At 45.9% G+C, this 26,657-nt stretch overlaps 1 protein-coding gene across 2 annotated transcripts in view; it reads right to left on the bottom strand.

Moving 5' to 3' along the window:
- DNAH9 (dynein axonemal heavy chain 9) overlaps positions 1 to 26,657 on the bottom strand; it is a 1,527,051-nt gene that overhangs the window by 601,634 nt on the left and 898,760 nt on the right. For both annotated transcript variants that reach the window (XM_069654516.1, XM_069654515.1), the window contains exon 45: positions 12,564 to 12,687. In XM_069654516.1, coding sequence (XP_069510617.1) covers positions 12,564 to 12,687 — 124 coding nt within the window. The remainder of the gene's footprint in view (positions 1 to 12,563; positions 12,688 to 26,657) is intronic.

The raw sequence follows: 26,657 nt of genomic DNA, 5'->3' as shown, positions 1-26,657 counted from the left end.
GACAGGCAAGCCGCAATGCACTCTGGATCCCCAGGCTTTCCTAGGTTCTACAAAATCAAAGTCAGCTGAGCTAAGAATGCAAAATGTTGGGATTTTACAGCAAGTTTTAAGTAGTTTGTTTCGACTGATGTGAGGGCACAAGCCTTTCATGCCAGTTTTCCGGATGGTGAATTTCCTAAGGTCCAATACTGGGCCACTGTCAGGTGTGGCTGGCCGTGGTGCTTGGCATACCGCAACTCCACCGGCAGGCGCATCAGAACTGCACCCTGGTCCAGCGACTTTCTCAGGCACAATAATTGCAGCTTTACGTATTTCGTAAATTACACCATTACTGCGACTCTAAAATGCAGACTGAGCTGTCGACATTGTAGAGAATGCTGACTCCCATTACTGTGCCCAAGTGGAGCAGGGGTTGTGGGGGTGTACCCCACTCTCCTTGTTCACAGTAATGGGAGTCGGGGGTTGGAGGGGTGTCCCCCGCTTACCATTATGCTAAGCGGGGGAACAGGAATAAGAAAAATATATTTCGTTTTTTAAAGGACCTCTGGCTTCAGCTTGGGGCCACTTAAGTGGGAAGGACTGGCGCCGCAGGGGCACAGGGGAGTTGGCAGCGAACACAGATGTGCACCACAGTAGAGGTAAGTGGGGTGGGGGTTTTGGTTGGATTATTGGGGGGGGCCAAAGTGATCTGATCACTGCACTGTCCCGTAATTGGTGTCAACATTTTAGTAGGCCCAGTTACAGACGGCGCAGTGATGATATAGATTTGGGATTTCAATTGTAGCCACTGCTGCGACAGGTTCTCTAATAGAGAGTTTGAGTGGAGAAGGTGTTACCGCCTCATCATCTTTAAGAAGCCAGCTAGTCAATGTGCCCAAACTCGGTTGGTGTTGCTTCTTCTGACGAGACTCCCCTTTTTCTCCGTCGCTTGGACAACTTTCTCTGGCTGACCCCCGACACTATATTCGAGTTCAATAGTAAGGACTGATCAACTGCAGATCGTACAACAGCTTCTCCTTTTGTAACTGCTGCTTTCTTTCGTTTACTCTGTTTGCAGCGCTGTTTATGGGTAGGATAGTGAAGTGGCGATTGTGATGAAGAATCCAACAAGCTATTCCTAATAGTAGGGCTTTGAGATGGAATAATAATCAGGCGACCTCCTAATGAGCCAGCTGGGGTCCCACCAGAACCCTCATTGCCTAGTTCTAGAACATGTTTGCGGCCCAGTTCCAGGCAAGACTTCAAACCTCCTTCTACTTGGACCATCCTGCCACACAGTTTAAGTAGTATATTGACAGCGAAATTCAAAACATCCCACGAGGCCCCTACCTCCAGATGGGCCCTATGATCCCCCAAAGCCGAGCTACTTTACCTGGCTGCATTAGCCGTTCCCTCATCGGATGTTTGCTCCATCAGATTCAAAAATAAGTTAGGGGAGGCAGAGAGCCATTATGAAGGAAAGTGGACCTCCATTGGGATGGGCGATAGGCTGAGGATGGGGCTGAGAGGAGGAAAAGGTAGGGACATGGAAGGTGGACATAGGTGGGACAGCGATACCATTCAAAGGACCTACTCCTGTGGAGTTCAGGTTGGATGATGGCATTTCTCCCCCAGCCTCCAAAAAGCGATTTCCAGAGCACAACTGATAGCATAACTTTAATAGCGAATTGTTGTCAAAGCTGAATGTGGTGTTAGGGATTGCTCCCAATGAAAAAGCCCCCATTGTCAGATTCAAGCGCTTCTCCACTACTACGGGTTCCTCCGAAGGTATTTCGTAATTTGAGCCGGGGCAGAACTCTGTTTTTTTCCCCACACAATTCAGGACATGTGGTTTCCCAGTCAGTCCTCCTTCATGTTCTTCAGTGCACCTTACTGGTAAAGCAGCAGGAGCCACTCTTTTATAACCATTTGGCTTGCCAGGCAGTTTTCCGTAAGCTATATGTCATTTGTTTACCGGGTGCCTTTCCTGACATGACTTGAAAGCACACAGGTACAAGTTTCAAGTCACTCGACTAGAGATACTACTGCTATCAGGATTAGAAACGCACTGACACAGAACACGAGCGCTCAAAGGCCAAGCCCACAGTCACTCTCGAAGAACAGAGTCAAGGTAAAGACAAAGTATACTCAGGTGGCACTCAGAAATTAAGAGGAGCGCTGCAGCAATGGGAGCAAGGCAAAGCTGCCTAGTAACTCGCACCTTTGGACCTCCTTGGCATGCACAGACTGTGCAGATTGCAATACAACTCTGCAGCCAACGCTGCGGTATAATGCAGTTTATGTAGGAGACACCTCCTCTTCCAGCACAGCAATTCCAGGGTAAAAAGACTTTCCTGTGAAGGCAGACTGCAACACAACTCTGCAGCCAACTCAATAATGATAGTTAGGGGTATTAAAACAAGGAATCATATGGCCTGGTTTATTGATAAGGACACACTGGAGATAACTAATGAAATGAAATACCTGGACTTTAGACGTACAAATAATTGCAGCATTCTGTGAGAAACCTGAGGGTATTCTCACTCCCCTTGGATCCTCTGCACTGGTGGCCAGGTAAAGGGCATCACTTTTGGATCCCGTCCCTGGGGGCGGAGAAGCGAGGGAGGATTGCCTGGGTGGAGGGTCCTTGGGGACTGCGAGTAGGAGTCGGGAGCCATTGGGTGAAAACAGGGTTTCCCTTTTTCCCTAGTGATAACCAACCCAACCCTTTGCCAACATTCATGGGCTGTTATGAGCCAGCTCCCCTCATTTATCCACCATGGATACTTGACAGTACATAGACGAAGAAGAGGCAACTAAGAGCAATGAAGACAATGCCCTTTTACCACTCTGGTACTGGGACGAGGAAGATGCCTGTCAAGAGCAGTAAAGGTCAGGCATGTCCCTTTAATTATGGACAGGCAGGGCTGATTTGTTATCCACACCTGCAGCTGGTCAAGCGTGGCATGGGAGTTGGGACTCCCTAAAGCAGACTGGAAAAGGTGAAGGGAACTGGGCGAGAAGGCTGTCCCTTTCTTTCCTACTCGAAGTGCTCATTCCCCTGGGTTGGAGGACGACCACAGGAGTGTCTCAGGGGCAGGAATCGGAGCCCTGACACTGAAGGCAGAAGGCCTTGTGATTTGCGCTGCAGCACAAACACTTAAAGCGACTGATTGGTTTCTGGTGAATGAGAAACCCAGTGCGCAAGTGTGTGAACTTCATTATTCACTGAATACTTTGTATCAGAGTGGTCGTGTGCTGAGGATTAGCAAGTTTTCGAATGTCTCCAATATTTTCAGTGTCAATCATCAAACAGAAGGGAATACCTTGTAGCAGAGTAGTCGTGTGATGTAGATTATTACGTTTTTCGAACGTCTACAACCTTTTCATTGCCAATTATCAAATAAATGGGAATACATTGTAGCAGAGTGGTTGCGTTTTCGAAGGTCTCCAAACATTGAGCCATCCAATTAAAGTGAAACGTATACATATTGAACAGACTTAAAACCTTTGAAATCCATAAATAAACTATAAGCAAGAAGTACAATTATGTATACTGTGAGACTCCTGAGGGTGTTCACCCACGTAGATCCGGGAACCCCTTATTCAGGTGGCCACAAAAGGACTGGCCATCTCTTATCCCAACCCTGAAGTCAAACAAGCAGGGAAAGATCACCTAGGGTTATGCTTAGAAGAATGCCCAAAGGGAGATGCAGTATGTTACCAAGGAAGGGGAAGAGGAGGGTGAAATCTCTGAAACCTTTATGGGCTGTGCCACATCTGCCCCCCTTACTCCTATTAAATCTCTCCTCCCCAAATCCAATAGCCCCTCTGTACAGAACCAATCACCAACGATCTCAAACCCCATCACATTCAGAAACCGTCTTTTCCAAAAAACCTGTTTTCATGTTCCCTATCTGAATACTCCCAATCATTCTTCTACCCGTCCCTCCGATTATTATTTTCCGCACTCTCAACCTGCTCAGGTAAAATACTACAGTTCCCACAACCCCCCTTGTTTATTTCATGATCCCGGCTATTCCCGTTTACCCCACAAACCCTACCATCCCGTCCCTCTGTCACTTTCTGAACTTGCAGTCGAAAGTGACCAACAATTACAATTAACATCATCCCTTATGTTCTGTTCACAATTCTGGTCATTCCAATCCTTCTCAATCTACCAACTGACCCCCTTCTTATAATAGCACCATTTCCCCGTAGGGCAACCCGATACTTCTAACCCTCCTCTCCACCCCCACCCTTTCTGGCACAAACACGTTGGTACATCACAGAAAACCAGGGTCGTATGGGGGCATGAAATTGTCTCCGGCACCAGCGAAAAAGTGGCCCACAGTTGCAAATGGGAATTCATTCCTTTTGTGACACGGTTTGAATAGTACCCAAGGGGGAGTTTTTGATCAAATGTGATGCAAGTTGTGCATTTTAAAGAATATGTATCCAGCAACACTGGTCAAACCTATTAGCCGCATATTGAAGTAATTAATCAAACTGGCCCATATTGGCCAAACAAACGGCCCACAAAAGCATTTTGCGTTTTTGGTTCGCCCATGGGCCTATTGCCATATAGGCCAGTCGGAGCCTGCAGAAAATGGACTAACATGCATCCTGTTCACCTGACATGTCACAACCCCAACGTCAGGCAAAGTCAGACAATTAACCTGAATCACACACACGTGACGGCTCTTTCCTTTCCCCACAAGGATAAAAGGTGGAGCAAGCAAGCACAGTACGAGCAAGGCAAGCACAGCAGATAGCACTATGAGGTCGCTACTCAGGTGTGGCAGATCAAGCGAAGGAGAAAGGTGGCAGAACTCGAAAGGGCGGCGAGGAGAGAAGTAACCTTACCCTTTTCATACCAGGTCCGCAGAACCCTCGAGGAGAAAGACATAAGACCGCGGACAATAGAGCAAGTGTCTTGCAGCAGATGTCAACGGTAAACCGGGTAAGCCTATGCCGATAAGCATGTGCAAGGGAAACTCCTGCACCCGTGGTACAGGCCTTGACTCAAGAGAAAAGAATAGACCAAGCGGTTCATCACAGCTGGTGAGTAGAGGGGAGAACCGATAAGAGCCGGGCTGTGGTGAATGAGAATCGCAAAATGGCAAGTTTGAACCAAGTTTAATGAACTGTGAAAAGTGTTAAAGGGGAGACCAGCTGCCGAGGGAGACCGGCACCATGTGAGTGCCAACTCAAAAGACTCTGGTCAATCCCCATCTGTGCGAAACTACAGATACCAGAAGGCCATAGGAGGGCCACTTGAAACAGCTCAAAGTGGTCATACAGGAGGTCTAGTAAAGTCCCTGTACAATCGAAAGACTTCAATCTACAAACTGAGAGAAAGTAAGGGAAGTGAATTCCGTTAACATTGAACATTTGTGAATATGTAGTTGGCAAGAGTGTACCCAGGGATGCTGACGAGAGGGGCAAAGTCTAAAGTCCCGAGAAACAGTGTGTTGACAGACGTGAACCCGGCCAAGGGATGTCCATTAAGAAGTGTTTGAAAAGACATGGAGAAACTGAGGGAAGACAAATCCCGTTAATGAGAAGGATCTGAGCCCAACCGAGGGAGATCCAGCTGAGATTTGAGTAGTGTGCAAGCCTGCCCGAGGGAGATCTGGCTGAGATTTGAGAACCATCCGAGCCCAACCGAGGGAGATACAGAGTTGAAGCCATCACCAAAGTACTGGCAGTCAAGAGGGGTCAGAGCCCGACCGAGGGAGTTCTAGGGGTGAAGCTAGCATCCAAAGTTCACAGAGAAAAGAGCTGAAATGTAAATTGAGGACTACGATAAGTGAAGGGTCAGCGCCCAGAAGAGGGGGACCATTGGGTGAAGCCATCACCCTACGTGAACTGTGGTTAACAAATTAAAAGAGTCAGCGCCCAGAAGAGGAAGACCCAGGAGTGAACCATTATCAACCTAAGGAACTTTCATTGGTTAAAGGAACTTTTTTTATTTTTGCATATTGAACACGTCAGGCCCTCGAAGGCAAGAGACTTTCAAAAGAAATGAGACGTGGCCATTGATGGTCCTGAGAGCTGCCATTGGACTGTTGTCTCATGCGAGAGAAGCCAGAGACTGTACTGTGTTCCAAGATTCCACCTTACCCCATGCGCAAAACGTGGGGAAGGGAGACCCAGGCTACTGCATCCCGACATATTATTTGAGAACACTTCTTTCTTTTCTTGAAAACTATCCCACACCCTTTTTGTATTAGTTGTAAGGTATGGCAAAAGGTTTAGTATAGGCCCTTTTTTATTTTATTTGACAACGCTACTAGGAAAGCCTTATTTTTCATTTGATGTTCGACTCTTGCTCCCATCTTAGATTTAGGTTTTGATTAGGCATTTTTTTCCAACCTGCATACAGCATTCATTGTTCAATAAACATCCTTGAACTGTGATCACTTGTGTCTGTCTTACTTGTTGCCACCATGAGTTCCTTACAATACCAAATTGAAGTTAAACCTTACTACCAAACAGAACTAAAATATTTGGAACCCAAGAAGGGGATCATTATTTGTTATAGTGCTAAAAATGAATGTATGCTGAAATCTAATAACTTGAAAAGAACATGTGAACAAAAATATACTGAAGCCTCATTTGCAGTGAAATATTCAACCCGTGTGAAAGCTACAAATTATCTGAATAAATATTTGAAACCAACATTAATTGACCTGTGGAGACAAGGATATTTTTTTTCTTCTTTGAACTGTGTAACTTGCTATTCAGGAAGGTAACCCCCTCGATCCCCAGTACTGACCAGGAACATTCATTTCAAGGTTGTTTGAAGTGCATAACTTGGTTCTTGGGAAGGAAACCCCGAGTCGTGCATTTCAAGGTTTTTATAACAATATAACTTGGAACTTGGGGAAGGGAATCCAGAGTCCTGACTTGGGGGAAGGAAACCCTGAGATCTGAACAAGACTATTGCATCCTAAACCCAAGAATGGGAATTTTTTAACTTTTCTTTGTGGAACTATTTTGCATTTGGGGAAGGGAGCTCAGAGGAGCCTGCGAGCTAGCAGAAGATACAGAACCTTTGTCTTGAACACTATTTTTCTTTTGATTGCCAACATCCCTACACATTATACAGATATAGTTGTGAGGGCAATTATAGGGTTTGGACACAGACAGATTCCTAAATTCAACTATTTGACTCAGACTATCCTTAGTTTTATTTAGGTACGGAAATCCCACCTTAGCAAAGGGCAAGTTAGGCCTTTTTCCATCCTGACATTTAGGTTAATGAAATTGGTTGTTTTATATTTGGAATCTGCTGTCTGTGTCCTTCTTCATGATGCCCTCACAATTCATACTTTTAGATTGAAACAAAAGTTAGCTCTGTTATATGTACAGAGTAAGAACCTTCTTACAAAATGCTATAAATCTACATTGCAACTAGTAATCAGATCATATGTGAGGAAGGTGATATATTCTATGGGCTTTGTGATGAATCTTTAGATGTTGTCCCTTTTTTCCAAGGGTTTGTCCCTTTCCATGTAGCCAGGGAGCTTCCATATGTCAAAGGGGTAAATCCCTGCTGTTCAGAATAAGCGCGTATGATCATATGGAAGCTCATTTTTCACATTATGTGACAGGGGCATCTTACATGACTACAAGACTAATCAATAGCCCTGATTTGAAAAAGGTCCTTGGAGGACCGAAACACGTGTCATCAACTTTAAGGGCAATTTTTCTGAGAAATAGAGAACAAGGTCGTCTTCAGTTTCAGTCCAGCATGGACAGAGAACACGACACGAGACGTGCAGATCCTGAGTGCAGAACTGCAGACGGTGTCCTGGAGGGAAACAGGCCCACAGAGGCCCGCGACGCAGAAGGCAGACCGGAGGCAAGACAAGGTTACCAATGTTGCCAGCGCGCAGCATACCCGGAAGAAAGTTGCAGAGAAGGGACCCAGAAGAAAAGAGAGCATCCTGAGAAGGCAGGAGAGCCACCAAAGCACTTGGGTGACCCATGACCAACTGGAACGTGACAGCCAAGACCCTACAGGTACAAGGGTGGCTATTCATGGGGCTGGGAAGACCCAGAAAGTACAAGGGTCTAGAAACAAAGCAGAAAGGCAATACTCATCGGTGCAGAGCAGTCAGGTGAAGAGATAAAGAAGGCATACCCCTACTAGTAACAAAGGGGATACTAATTTTACAAAGCAAGTGAAGGGGGTCTGGGATCCATGTAAAGAAGGCATAACCCTACCAGTAACAAAGGGGGATATGAACTGTACAGATATAAGTGGCACTAACAGACCTTGGCAGGAGAGTAAACCAAGGCTGTGGATTGAAGGAAGATCAGCCCAAGAAAACATTGTGTATTAACAATGAAGTGGGTCTGAGACCCAGATAAGTATAGCATACCCCGACAAGGAGGAGAGGGGAATGCAAACTGTGCATATAGTAGTAACAGTCACAGACCTTGGCAGGAGAGTAAACCAAGGCTGTGGAACAAGAAGAGAATAGAGAAAGACAATATTGTGAAGAACAACATGAAGGGGGTCTGGGACCCAGCTTGGGGAAGTATACCCCAAGTTGTGCCAAAGAGGAATACATAGATTGTGTGTACGTGGGATACTTGGGGACCTTGGCAGTAGAGTAAACTAAGGCTTTGGGTGAAAGTGAATACAAAGGAAGAGAACTGTGAATCCGGGAATGTTAAATACCCAACTTGGCAGTAGAGCGTGCCAAGAGGAGTGGTACTGAGAAAAGGGTCTGGAGCCCTCAACCCGGCTTGGCAAAGATGTCCAGGTCATTCTTCATTGTTGCAGGACCATAGAGTAAGGTTTATCAAGTAGAAGACAAGGACTTGTCTCAACTGTTAACGACACAGATCCAAAGTTGGATAAAGCTGATAAGATTATGGGGAATGGGAATCAACCCCTTGAGTCTTGTGGAACTTTGGTTTGCTTTGCTACACCTTTTTGGAACTTTTGTGTTGAACTGCAAAGCAGGGCTGCAGGTCAGCAGTCAAAAGACATTCCCCTTGTCACATTATATTAGGTTTAGTCTGCGAGGGACAGGTTAGGATTTGGACACAACACAGCAAACTTTACCTAGGACATTCTGACACAGACAGTTTAATTAGCATGTTTTGTTGATGCAGGGAAATCCCTCTTAGCAGTAGCGATAGTTAGGAATTCCTCATGCCCTCCCATTTCTGTTGTAAATAAAAGTCTTTGCCAATCAACATGCCAGCTTTGTGTCTGTCTCTTACTCATAGACCCTGAAGGCTTGAACTGTATACATTGGACTGGAAGAGTCTTGAGAGAATGGAAGGACTCTTCTGGAACTTTCCTCCCATGACTCCTGTTGTTGTGATTCGTCACAAATTGAGGCTGGTATCCTGGAAGGTCATAGTGCAAGAAGCCAAATTAAGTCTCTATAGAAAAATCTTAGACCCTTCAAAACAATCCTTGTTTGAAGAGTTAAGTACAATCCGTATTGACAGACAATTCATGGAAGCCACTTACACAGTTCATCACTAAGTATGAGAGTTTTCTGGAGGCCTGTGGATTGACTCAAAATTGTCTGATTGACAATTTGGGTCGGGTGTAAAGGAACATTAAACTTGATCAGTGGAGTGGTGATCAAGACCTACTGGGTAACTTTAAAATACTGTTTGATTTGGCTAAGAAATACAGGCCATATCTGAGTTTACCAGGGTATGTGGCAAGATTCCCAAATTGCAAGTATCGATTTGTACATATAAGGCTTAGGTTCAACCACATTAGGCACTTTGGAGACATGGGGTGAGACATTTTGAGAAAAAAGATTGCTCTTGTAGATTGTGTAAGAATGTGAATTGTCTGGAGTCTCTCAAACATTGAGCATCTAGCTGTCTGGTCACAAGAACAATACGACTATTGTACTTTAAGAAATGTGTTGATAAAAATGACTATCTGAACATTGAGTGGTTCAGGAATCATTTGATGGGGGAGCAAGAAACAGCTTTAATTATTGCATTAGTTACATTTTTATTAACTATCCATAAAACCTTGGGAGAGGTGGACCATATGCACTAAGGTGTATGTGACTGTAATATTAGGAAAAGTAAATGTAATATATGTGATATTATGTGATGAATGTATGTTTTCCTACATATGTATAATTATGTGTTAAAGTTTGAGTAAACTGGTGAAACACTAAAAATGAAGAAAAAAACACATCAAAAATATACAACCTCCATTTGCAGAAACAGACAACGGGGTCAAAAAGCCAGGTAAAATGGATTTCAACATTCAGAACTATATAACACAGGTGAAAAATCCAATTTGTACACTGTGTGGAACACTATGAGATCTATTTTGGGTATTTCTGCCTTAGGGGTTAAAAAAACTCTTAAGGCAGAGGACATAACAACAGAGTCACTCTCTCTGAGGCTTGGTAATAGGCCTTGCTAGGATGAAAACTTGAGTCAAAACCCTACAAGAACACGAAAAGCAGAAAGGTCCCCGATTGTTAGGCAAAATAATTCCAAAAATGGATTAGCGATGGGGTCTGCAACCTGTGGCTTACCAGATGTGTTGGACTATGACTTCAATGAGCCTTTACCATTGACTATGCTTGTTAGGGTCCATTGGATTTTTGGTCCAAAGCATCTGGAGAGCCAAAGAGTGTAGACCACTGCATTAGAGTGACACCAGAACTATGTCTTCCTTTATGGAGCAGGCAATCAGAGAAATACATAGCAGAGGCACACGCTGTAGCCCAGGTACCACCACCAGGATTGTCCTGTATAATGGCAGTTCTCTTCTAAATTATTTTTGCAAGTGGATGCAGAATAAATCTGATAAAAGTCTAGTTGTGAGATGGATAATCCATTGATTCAATAAGGTTTACCCTAGAAGAGCCTACATGTATTAGAGAGACTTTTTCGTTTGGATCTAATACAATCAAGTGTTGTTTTAAGAAAGAGTAAAGGATTATTAGAGTTGATGAATGATGAACTGATATAAACATTTAAATAAAGGACCCAAAGGCACATAAGACATTGACAATGAATGCCAAGTGTGTTGTAACAGTCACTATGGGCGGGATTCAGGAATGTTACATGAATATACAGCTAGTCCTTGACATTCTGCATTTTCTTTCTATGTCCATATTCAAATGCAAGTGCCTTATTTGAAAGTGAAGAAGTCACTGGACGCATTTCCTGTGGTGGAGTGGTGCCTGGGCTGGAGAAAGGATATTTGATACTGTAAGTAGTGAAGTACCATTTTCCCAGTCCACTCCAGTACCTGGCCACATTTGATGCTCGCCTTTGAAATCTGGAGCTCGCTGCTACTGTTGCTGTCCCGACTTCCATCCAGTGTTACTTTGTAGGAGTGGCTATGTTAAGCATCAACAAATGTTAAGTAGTTAGTCCAGAGAATGATTTTTTGGTTGGTAGTCCAGACAATGATTTTGCCCAAGTCAAGCACTTAGGTCCCAAACCCCAACTACAACATTGTGCACTACAGACAGTTATTGCAGCGAGTGCACTCAAGAGGAGCGTTCTAGTGCTGATCTACTCTCCTTCGTCAAGACTATGCGGTGATAACCTTGACATCAAGGCACTACTTCTGTCTTTCACAAATACAGCGCTTGAAGCATATAGCAGGAAATTGCTAAATAGACAGCCCCTCAAAAAAAGAGATACGCCCATTTCAGCCGCAAAACAAACTTATTTTAGTCACAAAGGCAGCATTGAAAGGGAAGAGAAAGATGAACAAACGCTGTATTGTTTCCATTAAGAAGTGGCTGTTCGTGATGAGATATGACGGAGTCATATCTCATCATGCAGAGGGCTCTGCGCAGCCCTCTGCATCCCCAGAAGAGACCACATTTCCCAGGACAGGCGAGCCACCCACTGGCTCCCAGTAAAGGAAAGGGTCAACTTTAAGATTCTCACCCTAACGCACAAATGCATCAATCTCACTGCCCCATCCTACCTATCAGAAACCATATCCAAAGACACCTCGACACGCCCTCAAAGAAGTCACCACACTAACCAACTCCACGTTCCATCCATCAAAAGAGCAAACAGCGGAGGCATTGGCTTTCCCCACATATCACCCACACTCTGGAATGCACTACCCAATGCACTCAGAGCTGAACCCTCCTCATCCACCTTTCGCAAATCCCTCAAAACCACTCTGTTCAACTAGCACCTCCGCTCCCCCATACAGCATACATGGTAACTAAGTTGAATGCATCCTATGGAACCGCCAAGATGTAATGTATCCTCTGATGGCTATGTAAACACCATCCTATGGAATCGCTAAAATGTAATGTAACCTCAGTTTGCTCTATAATCACCAAGCTCTCTTTATCCTCTGTAACCAGCAAGACTCTCTGTAACAGCGCCACGATGCCCAAGGGCTGCTGCACGCTTTAAAAATGCTAATACATAAATACAATGAACATTTGGTGCATGGGTAAACGTTTGCAAGTTTTGAGCCACAGTTTTCTTCAGACCCACTGGAAAGCTCCAATTATGATCCACTAGCCTATTAAGGGTGAGGCAATATATAATAGGTTACTGAACAATGAGCAGAAATTTGGACAACATACCTGAGGCCAGCAAATCATTCACCAGAACAAGGAACTTTTCATCCGCCACCTGGGCATCAGTCATGAGGAAAACCGTGCCCACATTCTTCATGCCAGCTTTAATGTACTGGTTTGCCAGGTCCGTCTGAAGATTGAAAAAAATTGTTCACATCAAAAATATATCTTTGACAAAGCAGTCAATGCAACTTTTAAAAGCCCATAAAGCAATACACAGATTGAGATGTGACTACAGTACAAGTAGAGTTTGATGGGCTTTGTAGAGTAAATGTCCTCTGTGAGTCCCACTTGGCAGTGTGTTTCCTTTCTCTCAGATCTCTTGTAAACAGAAAACATGTTTGGCAAAAGGCCACAGAATACTGTTAGTCTTTGTTGAAGTAGAAATAACTACTCAGACCCCTTGTCTTTGAGAATCCAACAATACTAGTCAACAATTCACAACTTGCAAGTCTTGCCCCAACTGCAGTCAAACATATGGTAATCCACCCTCTACAAAATGAAATCCCTGCCCTACCTCACAGTTACCCTGCCCAGGAACGCTACTTGAAAGAGCAATAATCGCTCAACTGCAACCGTTCATCAGAGACATGGACTCAAAGAACCTTGAATAAGGCTGAGCCACATCACTAGACAAAGTCCATGATTATTGATCCAAAGCGTTTTGAGTTGGCTCAAGATTCGGGCTGTCATTGGACTGCATAGAAATACCCAGGCTACATTTGTGAGACAAAATCTTGCGAAACGTTTTACTAAAAGCTTGTTCGGTACTGCTCAATAATATACCAACTAATCTTAAATGTCTATCTCAGACCTTTGGCTAAACTCATCAGTTCCTTCAGCCTCTGTTTCTTCACGTGTGCCGGTGTTAGCCAAATACTCGTGCAACTTGAAGAAAAGCTTGAAAAACTGGTCAACATCATGACAGAAGTTAGTGATTTAATGGCTTTCAAACAAATTACTATTGAACCCATACAAAACCAAAGTCAATAAATTTCACTCCAAACCATCAAATTAGAACTAAAAAATGTGGCAAAATTCCCGTTCCCTACCCCTTTACAGAAGGTCCAGAATATAGAAATCTTTATCAATTCAAATGCCACATGCAATGCCCAAATTTGTTAATAAGCCAAAAACTTCATATATTACTAAGGGCCCTGTAGGATTTTGATTGCCTCAAAATAAAACACAAAATTATTATAAATGAATTCACCTATTCCCACCCGGACTGCTGCATATTTCACACTTCCCAGACATTCCAACACCAGCGAGTCCAAAACACAGCAGCCAACTTATCTTTGGGCTAACATGCCTGGGTCATATCTCGCGATCAATCGGATTAATCTGCTGCCTTCCCACTCTATAGAGCTGAAAGCACAAGCCATAGATGTCGCTCATATCATGGAAAAAGATCTCATGTTTCCATTCTGGGAAATTCAACACACAAACAAATACATGAGATCAGCAAACAAAAGGCATTGACTGTAGTTGCATCCAAAGTTGACAACAAGGAAAAGTGCCAGTGTGTTCTCACTCCAGGCCTGTTAAATTTGACCTCTAAACTTCCTTCCAAGTCTCATTCATGGCCGTGACTATCATCTACCAATCAGGATGACATTAGAAATCTAGCGGTTCTCGGGTGAACTCTCCCGGAGTGACTAATGCTCGAGTTGCCTTTCTACGCCAGGGACTTTCAAACATATTGTTTTTGAATGTATTCATGACAAAGGATTTTGGGAAAAGGTTTGGGAGTCTCTCAAGTGTATTTTTTAAGGTAAGATTGGATTTCTCCTTTACTGTTCTATTTCATGGTAGCAAAGTCATCCAACCTACCATTGATAAGAATAAATGCTATTGGTTTGATCTCTTCATTGCCATAGCAATCCAGACTATTACTTCCAACTGAAAAGATCTCAAAGGCGAACATTTCAAATGATGGTGGAATTCAGTATGCAACATCCATAGAATGGGAAAATGCAATGCTGTGTCCCCCACGATTGCAGCACAAGCAAGAGTTAAAATGGCAATCATTTCTGGACTTTTTGGGAAATGCAATGCCCAGTTAATGGAAAAAATTATGTCACTGGTACAATATACCTTAATAATTAATGTGCCCTTCCTTTTGTTCATGTCAGTCCTGTGTGTTGTTCTTCATACTTAATGTTGTTATCAGAAATGCCTCATACAACTATGAGTTCTATTCAATGTTCATTTCATGCATTAGTGCATAGCATTTATGTGTGCAGGGTGGCAGAGAGGAAATGGTGTGCTTCATGTTCATCCTCTGACAAACTGGCCTGCCGCCTGCTCCAAAGGCAATACCGTCTCTCCGTTCTCACCAAGAATAGAGCCCTTATCTCGCCCCCTCCCCCTTCGGCTGACTCAGACCCTGACACAGCCCTCTCCACGCTCCACTCTGCTATATCCGATACTCTTGATATCCTTGCCCCCGTCATGAGAATCCGCCTGAAGCCCAAAGCCAAATGAAACTCCTGGTACGACTCGGATCTCGTCACCATAAAATGCAAGCGCATTGTGGCAGAGAGGAAATGGCATGCTTCATGTTCATCCTCTGACAAACTGGCCTGCCGCCTGCTCCAAAGGCAATACCATCTCTCCGTTCTCACCAAGAAGAGAGCCCTTATCCAATCCTGCATCTCTGCGGGATCTAACAATTCGGCCGAACGCTTTAAAATCTGCAAGGAGCTTGCCAACCCTGCTGCAGTCTCTACCTCTCCTGTCCCCTCCCAGGCCCTCTGCACTGGCCTCTCACTTCATCTCTAAAACTCAGGACATCCTGTCCTCACTCTCCTCCTATAACCTCCATCCCTCTCTTCCCGGCTCTTCCTTCGGCCCTTCTGCAGCCACCCCTCCTCCCTCCTTCTCTGCCTTTCCCCTTTTCTCTGCTGACGAGGTTTCCAGACAAGTCCGATCTATGAAAGTCTCGTCTAAACAGGTTCACCCCTGTTCCTCCAAAACTATCAAGGACCACATCGACTCCCTGGCTCCTGCCCTGGCTGACTTTTGCAACCACTCCTTCACCTCTGGAGTCTTCCCATCCCCCCTTAAGCACTCCCTTGTGCCTCCTCTTCTTAAGAAATCTTCTTCCGACCCCTCCTGCCCGACTATCGCCCAATCTCCATCACTCCCTTCCTGGGCAAGCTCCTGGAGAAACTGGCCATCTCCCAACTTAACCTCCATGCTGAATCTGTTGGATCTGTTGGTAGTCTTCATGACCATCAATCTGGCTTCAGAGCTGCCAGAAGCACGGAAACTGCTCTCCTGAACATCCGTGAGGACCTGCTCTCGAACCTCGACTCCAACACTCCGTGTGTTCTCATTCTGCTCGATCTCTCTTCTGCCTTTGACACTGTCAACCATGCTATCCTGCTCAACCGTCTCCGTGATAACCTGGGTATCAGTGGTCAGGCTCTGGCGTGGCTGACCTCTTTCCTTTCCAATCGTCCCTCCCAGGTCCAACTGGGGTCCTTCCTCTCTGACATCTTTTTCTCTACCTGTGGTGTCCCCCAGGGTTCTAATCTCTCTCCCTGGCTTTTCAACCAGTATCTGGCACTCCTTGCCCACTGCATTGCCGCTCTCTGCCCCAACTTTCAGTGCTATGCGGACAATACCCAGCTCATTTTCAGGCTACCCTCGGCCTCCTCCTCTCCTTCCCTCATCTCGGACTGTCTGTCTGCTATCCAGGAATGGTGTGCCGCCAATGACCTCTGCCTTAATGCCAGTAAGACTGAGATTCTACTCATCGGCACACCCACTCCCTCCTTCCCTGCAGCTCTCTGGCCAGCCTCTCTTGGCCCTCCTATTCCTACCTTCAAGGCAAAAAACCTCGGGGTCATCTTCGACTCCACACTCTCCTTCTCTCCTCATATATCTGACGTCTCTAAGAAGTCACACTACCAGCTGCATCTCCTCAGAGGTATTCTTCCCTTCCTCTCCTTCCCCCAGAAGCTCACTGTCTCCCGAGCCCTGGTTCTCTCGAAGGTGGACTACTGTAAAAGCCTCTATCTTAATCTGCCTGCCTCCACTCTCCGCCCTCTGCAACTCATCCAGAACAGGACTGCGAGACTTGTCCTTGGCCTCAAACCCAGGGACTGTATCTCTCCAGGACTGAAATCTCTACACTGGCTCCCAGTGGCTGCGAGGATTAAGTTCAAAACCCTCTGCATTGTCCACAAGGCCTTCTAGGGCCTGGGACATAAATACCTTCAACTCTCTCTTCCTAAATATCTTCCTTCCCGAGCCCTTCGCTCATCCGTCTCCAACTCCCTCAGGGTCAGCCGCTTCTCGAAGCAACGAACGAGCTGGGGGTAGATCTCTCTCCGCGGAAGGGGCCTCCCTCTGGAACAGCCTTCCTGCCTCCCTGAAACTTGAGGAGAACCATCTCCGGTTCCGGAAGCACCTCAAAACCTTCCTCTTTGCTTCTGCTTTCTCTCTCCCTCTCCCCTGCTAAATTCTTCACTGAAACTGCACTGAATCTGCAACTGGGCGACTCTCTCCGACCTCGGTCCTTGGCCCAGCACTCTCCACTTGCACTGCCTCCCTGGCAACCCCTGCACTGCGGGACTGTCTGTATCCCTACAGCCCCACATCCCCAGCACTTGTCTGCACTTCCCTTGCACTTGCCACCAGCTGGCCCTATTACTTATTTTTTATTCTACTTACCATGTACTGCACTTCCCCCCCCCCTCACCTTTCCCTTGCACTTTTCCCTCCCCCCTACCCCTGCACTTGCGCGATCTAAATGACACCTAGCCTAGTAGGATCGTTGTCTGTCTTCCCCTTGTTTCCCCCTCCCTGCCTGTGTATAGGCGCGTTACAAATGCCATATCATATCATATAAGGTTATCAAACGTGTTGTAGATGAACACCTTGCTCTAGCAAGTACGAAATGTTTAAATTGTCCTCAATATGTTGTTTTGCTAACTGTGTGAACATAGTATACTTAATGATCTGAATACAATATTTAAACATAAAAAAGAAATGTAGGGGTTCTCGACAACCGATTAAATCCCGAGACCATCACCTTGACCTTTTCCCAGCACAAAGTTACACTAAGGTGCTAGTGGTATTCAAACTGTGGGGCGTGCCACCCTGGTGGGTATGTGGGGTGGCATTGTTTCCAGGGGGACGCAAGTCCCACAGCTTGAAAACAAAAAATAAACAGCCGCTCAGCATGTATATGCTCTCTTGCGGCGGTGCAGCAAGTCCAGCCTTTCTGCCTCAGGCCCCATTCACATGTGGTGTGAGTGGCTCTCTTGAATGAGAGGGTGGGCGCTGTTTTCCTCCTCGGCCCAGAAGCAAGCGCTTTTGCCCCGTCTGCTTCGCGTGCACATGGTCGGAGCAGCTGTGAGCAAATAACCTGGCAGACTCGCACCAACCATGTAGGCAGCTGGATCGGACAGGTTATGTGCTCACAGCAGGTGCTGGTTTATGTTTCAGGCTCGGCGGAAAAAGATTGAACTAGAGGGAAGAGTGAGCCCACGGAATGAGGAACGATAGGAGGAATAGACAGGAGGGGCCGTGGGAAAAGAGACGGGCAGGAAAAAGTGTAAGTGAGAAATAAATAGATGGCTGAAATAAATTAATGACGATAGAAATAGATGGCAAAGAAAGAGGCATGCAAAAAGAGTTGAGATAGAAAGAGACTAGTAAGAAAGTATCAAGAGGAAGGAAAATGGGAGGGGAGAGACAGAAGAGACAGAAAAGGAGTGGGGTAGGCAGAAGGGAAGATGGGATGGAAAGCACACAGAGGGATATCAGGAGAAAGGAGACAGAAACAAAAAAAAAGAGTAACACGATAGAATGCAAAGGAACCATATAACCTAATAAGAAAATGGGGAAGAGAAAGTCAGAGGCAGTAGGAGAGGAAAAGGAGACAGACTGGGAGGGAGAGAGGAGAAAGTGGAGGGAGGTACAGAGTGAGAAAAGATACAGAAAAGAAGATGCACAGGAGAGAAGGCATGGAGAATACAAAGGGAAGGTGAAAGAACAGAAGAGGAAGACCGTAAATCTGAGTAAGGCGAGACTGGGCCGATATGGAGGAAAGTAAAGAAGGACGACAGAACAGCAGCGAGAGAGAGTGAGGAGCAGAAAGGAAGAACATGAGAGGGAAAGTGAAAATAAAGGGCTAGCTTAGAGCGAGGACAGGGGAAGGAGAGTGAAGGAGGGAGGTATAGGGAAGGCAGACAACAATGTATCAAAGCAGCAAAAAAATGAGTATGCTTGTGAACAGGTCTGTCTTCACCCCACTGTGGAAATATAATGCTTAGTGACTGAGCTTTTGCAGTCAGGATTGCTCCTGCGCTGCTCCATCCACAATAAAGCATGTCTATCCAGCCCTATTTCACTCGTTTGAAAGCAGATCATTTTCGTGGCACAGCTTTACCTTGCCAACAAACGTAATGCCTCTTATGGATCTCAATGGTCTCACCCTCCAAAATATCTAATTTCACCACCTTCAGAGGCTCAACACGTTGAGAGGTATAGATGAAAGTAGGGGCTGGTGGCCTGCCCATCAGCCACATCAGTCTCCCACCACTTTTACCCACAATATGCATACATGGCAACATTCGCCATTCCATCCAGGAGATGCTAACCCAGTTCTTTCTTTAACTTTTCATTCAGGGACTTGTAATCCAGGATTTAACATGTAAACTGGAATTGTACAAGCATCCCCTGTATTGAATGAGATATGATGCCATGTATATGTGCAACGTCCACCTTGATAGAGCACACTTTTGCGCTCTGAAACACTTGTGTACAAGCGCGATATAAATAAAATATAATGTCATTTCATTTTTACCCATCTCATGTGGCATCATGGGTGACGGGGGAGATGGTTACCTAGGTTGTCGGTATCCAGAGTGGGTTTCTTTAGTAGAGGGAGGGTGTGTCCTGTCTTTAGAGTTCATAGGAAGGTGCCTTATGTTAGGGAGCTGTTGGTGGTCTCCAGTTAGGGGGGAGGGTCTTGAGGATGAATGCTGAGAGGATGTCGGAGGGGAGAAGTGCAGGTAACTCAAGTGCAGCCAACGGGTGGCTAAGTGCAGGTAACTCAATAAGTGCAGCCAGCAGGTGGCTTATAAGTGCAGAGCGGAGGGTGCTGGGGGAGCCAGGAGGCAGTGCAAAGGGCAACTAGACATGCAGGTGCCTGGGTCCAAGTTCAGAGGGTAGCCAGGTGACCAGTGTGTGGGGCAGTCGGGGCATCAGCAGAGAAGAGGAAGAGAGAAAGCAGAAGCGAAAAGGAAGGTCTTTAGTTGCTTCCGGAACCGGAGGTAGTTCTGCTCAAGTTTGAGAGAGGCAGGGAGGCTGTTCCAGATTGAGGCCACAGCCAAAGAGAGATCTGCCCCCAACTCTCTGCTTTGAAAAGCGACTGACCTTCAGAGAGTTGAGGTGGATGAGCAGAGCACTCGAGAAGGGAGATGTTTGGGAAGTGAGAGTTGGAGGTATTGCGGTCCCAGGCCCCAAAAAGCCATGTGGATGATTCAAAGGGTCTTGAACTTGATCCTTGCCTCCACAGGGAGCCAGTGAAAAGATTTCAGAGATAGAGAGATACAATCCCTAGGCTTCAGGCCAAGGACTTGTCTCGCAGTCCTGTTCTGGATAAGTTGTAGAGGTCGGAGAGTAGAAGCAGGAAGATTTTGAAAGAGACTGTTGCAGTAGTCCAGCCCAGAGAGGACCAGAGCTCTGGCGACACTGAGCTTCTGGGGGAAAGTGAGGAAAGGAAGAATACCTCTGAGGAGGTGCAGCTGATCGTTTGACTTCTTAGAGATGCGAGGAGAGAAGGAGAGGGTGGAGTCGAAGATGACTTCAAGGTTCTTAACTTCAAAGGTAGGAGCTTGAAGGGGGCCCAGAGTGGGCGGCCAAAGAGAAAGGAAAGGAGGGAGCTGGTGTTCCATTGAGGAGGATCTTGGTCTTATTGGCATTGAGGCAGAAATCATTGGTGGCGCACCATTCCTGAATGGCGGACAGAAAGTCTGGTATGAGAGAAGGAAGGAAACGGCTGAAGGGATCCTGAAAGAGAGCTGGGTGTCATCTGCATTGCACTGAAAGTTGGAGCAGAATGTGGCGATGTGGTGGGCAAGAGGTGCCAGGTAGTGCTAAGAGACAAGGAGAAAGGTTAGATCCCTGAGCGGCACCACAAGTAGAGGGAGAGATAGAAGGGAGTAAAGACCCCAGTTAGACCCGAGAGGGATGATCAGTGAGAATGGAGGTCATCCAGGCCAGAGCCTGATCAGTGATACCCAGGTTATCACAGAGGTGATTGAGCAGGATGGCATGTTTGACTGTATCAAAAGCAGAAGAGAGAGCGAGAAGAATGAGGACAGACGAAAGGCTAGAGTCAAAGCTCAAGAGCAGGTCTTCGCAGGTGTTCAGGAGAGCAGTTTCCCTGCTTCTGGCAGCTCTGAAGCCAGACCTGTGATTGTGGAGACAACCAAGAGATTCAGTATGAAGATTAAGCTGGGAGAGGCCAGCTTTTCCAGGTTTTGCCCAGGAAAGGAATAATAGAGATCAGGCAATAGTTAGCCGGAGAGGAAGAATCGACAGAGGGCTTCTTAAGAAGGGGGTGCACAAGGGAGTGCTTAAGGGGGAGGGCAATGTTCCAGTGGCAAGGGAGTGATTGCAGAAATAACCCAAGGTAGGAGCAGCAGGGTGGTGTGGCAGGGTGAGGTAGTGGGTTGGCGCAGTACTTGACTGCTTTAAAGAGGTCTCTTTTTTTGTTGCGTGCTTCTGCTATGGTATTCTGATATTAATAGGCCTGGACTATGTTGATTAATTGTCAGTGGGTTGCTCAGTGTTCCTTGAGAAGCGCCATGTTGGATGCAGTCCTGGAGTGGCACCAGGTTTTCTCTTGTTTCTGGATTACTCTTTTGCTGAGGTTGAGTTCTTGGTTGTACCAGGGTACAGATGGTCTCGGTTTGAAGGTGCATTGTTTCAAAGGTGCGTGTCGCTCTATGGAGGCTGCAAGGGTTGTGTTGAGTGCTTGTGCTTCCAGTAGAGAGTCGCAGTTCGAATGGTTGTGTTGGGTCCATGTGAGGTGGAGGTTGGCAAGGACTTCGTGAGGCCTTCCACCGGGAGGTTTCTGCTGGGAGTGCTTGACTGGGATGGTGTACAGGACATTGAAATAAACGGCTAGGTGATCAGAACAGCCAAGCAGGAGGGGTGAGCTGTAATGGAAGGATGGATGTTTCCTTTCTCATGCATTGGGTATTTTTTGTGCTGTGTAAGGCCGAGGGTGTTGAGAAGGCTGAGGAGAGCTTCCTTCATCGGTTTGGTGGCCTTGTTGACTGGGAGGTTGAAGTCGCCTAGAAAATGTTGTTGCCGTGCGTGGGGGACATGGCGGTGACCCGGACAGTGAAGTCTCTGATGAAGGCAGGGTTGGGCATGGATGGTCTGTAGATGAGATGGAAGGTGACTGTCGGGGAGAGTGGGAAGTGGCAGGAGAGGACTTTGAAGGAGCCAATATTGTCAATGTTAAGTGTGGTGCACGAGGTCTTGCGGATGTCTGAGAGGCCTCCTCCTGTCTTGTTCAGCTGGTCTCTGTGTTGGATGCTGTAGCCACCAGGAACAAGGACATCTAGGATGTGGGTGTCAGCCAGGTCTTGGTGATGACGATGGCATCAAGGTTGTGTGGAATGATGAGGTTGGTGATGGCTGCTGCATGGGTGATAGCTGAGTGGACGTTGGCAAGCATCGACTTCCGTGTTGTGGACTATGAGGGGGTGCTGATGGCTTGAGGCTGATGTGGGTGAGGTTGCTGCATTGCCGAGTCCATGCCTTAGAGGAGAGCTGATGACGTTGGTGTTGCCTGGTGATGGTGAGGCTAGCCTGTGGGGACGGAGGGAGAAAACATGTCAGCGCATGCTCATCGGCGGTGACCAGATTGGTGCAGTAGAACAGGGAGCTTCGGCTGGTCTGGTCCTTCAGTTGCTGTGAGGCCTCTGCAGAGAACCAGATGACAGGATGTTTCCATTCATAATGTGCTTCCCCTAGCGTAGGCAATCCATTGCAGAGTGGTTGGTTCTGGTCTACAGCACTGGTCATTCCCGATATTCCCTGGGAGAGGTTAAGGGACAGATCTTCCTTCTGTCTTGTACGATCTTCTTCACCTCAGGCTGAGGTCTTTGGAGAGTACAACTCTCTGAAAGGAATCCAGTGAGTTATTCAGAATGTCTCTTCATCAAGGAACTGAACAAATCTGCTGAAGGGGTGCAACACCCCTTCTTTTAAAGGCACAAGACCCCAAGTGATTGGTCCAAAGCTAGACTGCTTTATCAGATGAATTCTTGCTCCCGGCCCAAGTGGACTTTGGCCTGTTGATGTCACACCCAAAGTGCTTTGCTCCAGAGGAAGTGGAGGGAACAGGAAAGAGAAAGCGAGAAATACGATGGTGGAGGTTTCTTCCAGTGCCTAGAGCCCTCCTGCCTATTCTACTTCCACCTCCTTACTGACAACACAGGCCTTTGGACATGTAGGACCCTGGTGCGAGGCTGCTCCTCCTGTATGGGTGAGCTCCTTTGATACCTGGACCCAGGTCAGCAGCCTGCTGTGTGGCTGTCTCTGGGGTAGAGTGTTACTGGGCCCTCAAAAAGAGGATCAAAGAGGCTTGGTCCTCTGGGTTTCTGTCCTGCCATTTGGCACTATCGGCCCATCTGACCCAAATACACGTTACCTTCCAAAGCAGAGCTGGCTCACAGGAGCTGACACATGTCTGATATCAATTTGGATGTGGCCGTCATGATCATAAATAGCCCCATGTGCTATGCCTAAACTCAGGCGTAGCTTATTTCTAGAGATTACCCCGCCACCAGCATTGGGTACTCATGATCATAGTAGTTTTGGTACAGGGGTCATATCTTAAATGCCACCCCTGTGCTGTTGCTGCAGCGGTCGAGCGGGCATCTTGTGATCTTTGTACCTGCTCTGTACCGCTGGCAAAGCAGGTTCTGCAGATCAGCCTACTGATGCAGTGGGGGAACAAGTACACTATGATTCTGGCATGGAGTTGGCAACAAAGGGGGATCTGATTAGCAGATTACCATTTGGAGAAGAAATCAGCTGGGTCATTTTATGTATTAATAATGCACCCTTGCCAGATGGCAATTTCTCAGAGCAGTACGTTCCGTACCTCTGGAGCCACAGAAGGTAGCCCATAACCCACTAGGCATTACCAGGCACATGATGTTTGAGATCCCAACGCAGAGGGTGGTTGCCCACTGATGTAGCACACAAGCCTGCTGAAAAATTGTTCCAGCCCTATGGAATTATTGAATGGACATAATGCCCAGCGTGTATTTCACAAGGAGAAAACTGGTAGCCAGTGCATCTCACAGAGACTGGGGCGGGAGTGTTAAAAAGCTATAGATCTCAGTGCTATTGTGTTGTATCTTGCATGAGTGCACTAGTGATGTCATGAGTGGTATGTGGAATGTAGAGACACAGTTGTTCCACCCAACGATTCCAGGACCATCAGTTGGAAGGAGTTAGCCTGGGTGGTGGGCACCTGTGGGTCCTGCTCAATTGTGTATTATCTAATATGTAACTTGAAAGGATGTCTATTAAAGCAACCTCATTTAAACGTCTCTCTTAGCCTGGGGAGTCCTAATCCATAACACAGAGCTCAGGTAGCACCCATGTATTTGCTCACAATGTTTGGCAAACAAGTGTTAAAGATATCTCAGGTCCCAGAGAAACAACATGGAGAAGTAGGAATACTGCATTAGCCAACTATCCAGTGAATGTTAAAAAAAGTGTTTCAAAACAGAGGCTTGTGTGGCATTGCTATCTTTATGAGGCTAACTCCATAGTTTTCAAGAAAACATGGCCGGTCTTCTTGCGGCAGAAAAACATGTCCTCTTAACTACATCTTAGCTTAATTCAAATTAGAAGCTAGAGTGTTGCATTATAAAGCTTAGTTAATGGAATGAATGTGCTGACATCACCATGTGCCAAAAACACAGCTGCGCATATCAGTGTGTTTCTGAGCATCAGAGCAAGGGGTTGGGCAGGAAACAAATAGCACTGACGGGGCAAACCGAGGGTGGGTATTCAGGATTTGTATTGGTATACCATAAAGTATATTCTGAATTTCACAATTGGTGTGTTTAGTTTTCAGATGACAATAAAACAAAAGAGCTGATGACTGGAAGATTTAGAATTAATCTTAACCTCTGGCATTGCTCTGGGCAACCCTCCACACCATCGTGCTTGGCCTGCCAAGCCATTACTGAAGGGGAAAGACCATATGCATATCAGGCTTGGTCCCAACCCAAAAGGGGTAGTCCAGCCCAAACTGCTTGTCACATCCCTAGCGCACAACACCACAAGAATCCCCAAACATGTTTCGGCCTTGTTGGGCCTCATCAGTAAGGAGTAGCTTGGGTCTCTAGGCTCAGGACCCATGTTTGGGCATACCCGTCCCACTCAGGGTGACTATAGCAAAACAAACGGAGGTTATTTAGTAGATTTCGCATGGCTGGCTATTATGAATTTCACAATTGGTGTGTTTAGTCTGCAGATCACAACACACTATATATCTGCATTACCTGTATCTTGAATGTAATTGTTGTGAAATTAATGCTAAAATATGAAAACAAAACGAGGACAGTTTTATTTTGTTTTCTGGCTCACAGTGACCATCTTTTTCAATTTCCGGACATGGGTAGTTAGCTGGCAAGTGCTGGGTTGTCTCAGTGTGTTGTACTGATGGATACCCCGTGATTGATTTAAATAGGGATTTCACAGCCGTGTCACGCCATTTATGAAGGCCCCTGCTATTTGCGGATCCTGTGATTGCCATAAACTGACTTGCATTACTAATTACAATGTCAAAATCGTCGAGAGTGCAGAACAATTAGTTGTGAGAAACCATGTCCAATTATTCAGACACCGGGCTAGAAGACCGGCTTTCTAAAAACAGAGCATGGTAATTGAGCATCAATAGGCGGTCGTGGTGTTTCTAGTCTTCAAAGTCAGATACAAAGAAAACAAAATCACTGTATGCCAGCAGCACACATGAACCTAGACGCTCTTCCGTCAAATCCAGAGCTGCTTAAGGCTTCGATCCGTTTACTGGCGAAATCCTAGCATGCATAAGAGCAAATGCTGACCGATTTGCTCAAACTATGTTCTAAACCAATCTAGTTCTACACAATACAAGCGTTCCGCAACGGTTGCCAGTTATAGGGTCGAAAACAAAAGGATAGAATTCCTTTTGACCGACATTCAAAGGACCGAAAAAAAGGGTTGTTTTTTTTGGGGGGGGGGGTTCCTCCCAACCCCCTGTTTTCTTTATTAAAAACATGTTTTTTACCAACCCAAACTAAAAATATATATAAATAAATAATTAAAAAATGACCCTTTTTTTTTCGATCCTTTGACTGTCGATCAAAAGGTCATTCGATCCTTTGTTTTCGATCCTTTGACTGGACACCGTTCCGCAACCACCTAAAAAGATACATAGGAACAAATAAAATAACAATTCATGTATGCAGCATTATGAAACATCTGCACATGTTACGACTTTCTTTAAATGGGCAGAAAACCCGACTATCTTTTTGATAGCTCTGATTGGTGCTGCTGCCATGTTTGACGCTTAGGACAATCCCACTGTCGAACTGAACGGATTTGCCTAGTAGCTACACGACTTCATGTAATCTTTTGAGAGTTTTACTTGCACTCTGACTTGAATCAATTACATATTTTAAAATGGAATTATATTTTTTTTTACGTTTTTCATACTGTACTCATCCCAGTCTTGATCCTCTAACTCTAAGCGCAGGACGAGGAATTGAACACATTCTGCTCGGTGCAGTCTTTTTTCAAACACAAGTGCATTGCCCCTGGGCCATCCCTCTTCTGCCCCTCCATCCCGGCCCAAATGAAATGAAACCCACGAATTGTGTCAACAAAACAAAACGGCAATCAATTCTGCGTTTTGGAAGATATTTGAGTAGGCCTGGGCAAAAGTTTTACATAAGTGCCTCGCTCCAGGATTCCTGGAGTGAGACTGGATTTGGGTTGCAGGCCTCAGTAAGCATTTCTCACTGCACTGTCTGAGCAATATCTTCTCAAGCAATGCTG

The sequence above is a fragment of the Ambystoma mexicanum genome, chromosome 3q (genome assembly GCF_040938575.1).
Source record: "Ambystoma mexicanum isolate Mex_15411 chromosome 3q, UKY_AmexF1_1, whole genome shotgun sequence".
NCBI lineage: Eukaryota > Metazoa > Chordata > Amphibia > Caudata > Ambystomatidae > Ambystoma > Ambystoma mexicanum.
This window is presented reverse-complemented; position numbering and strand designations above follow the sequence as displayed.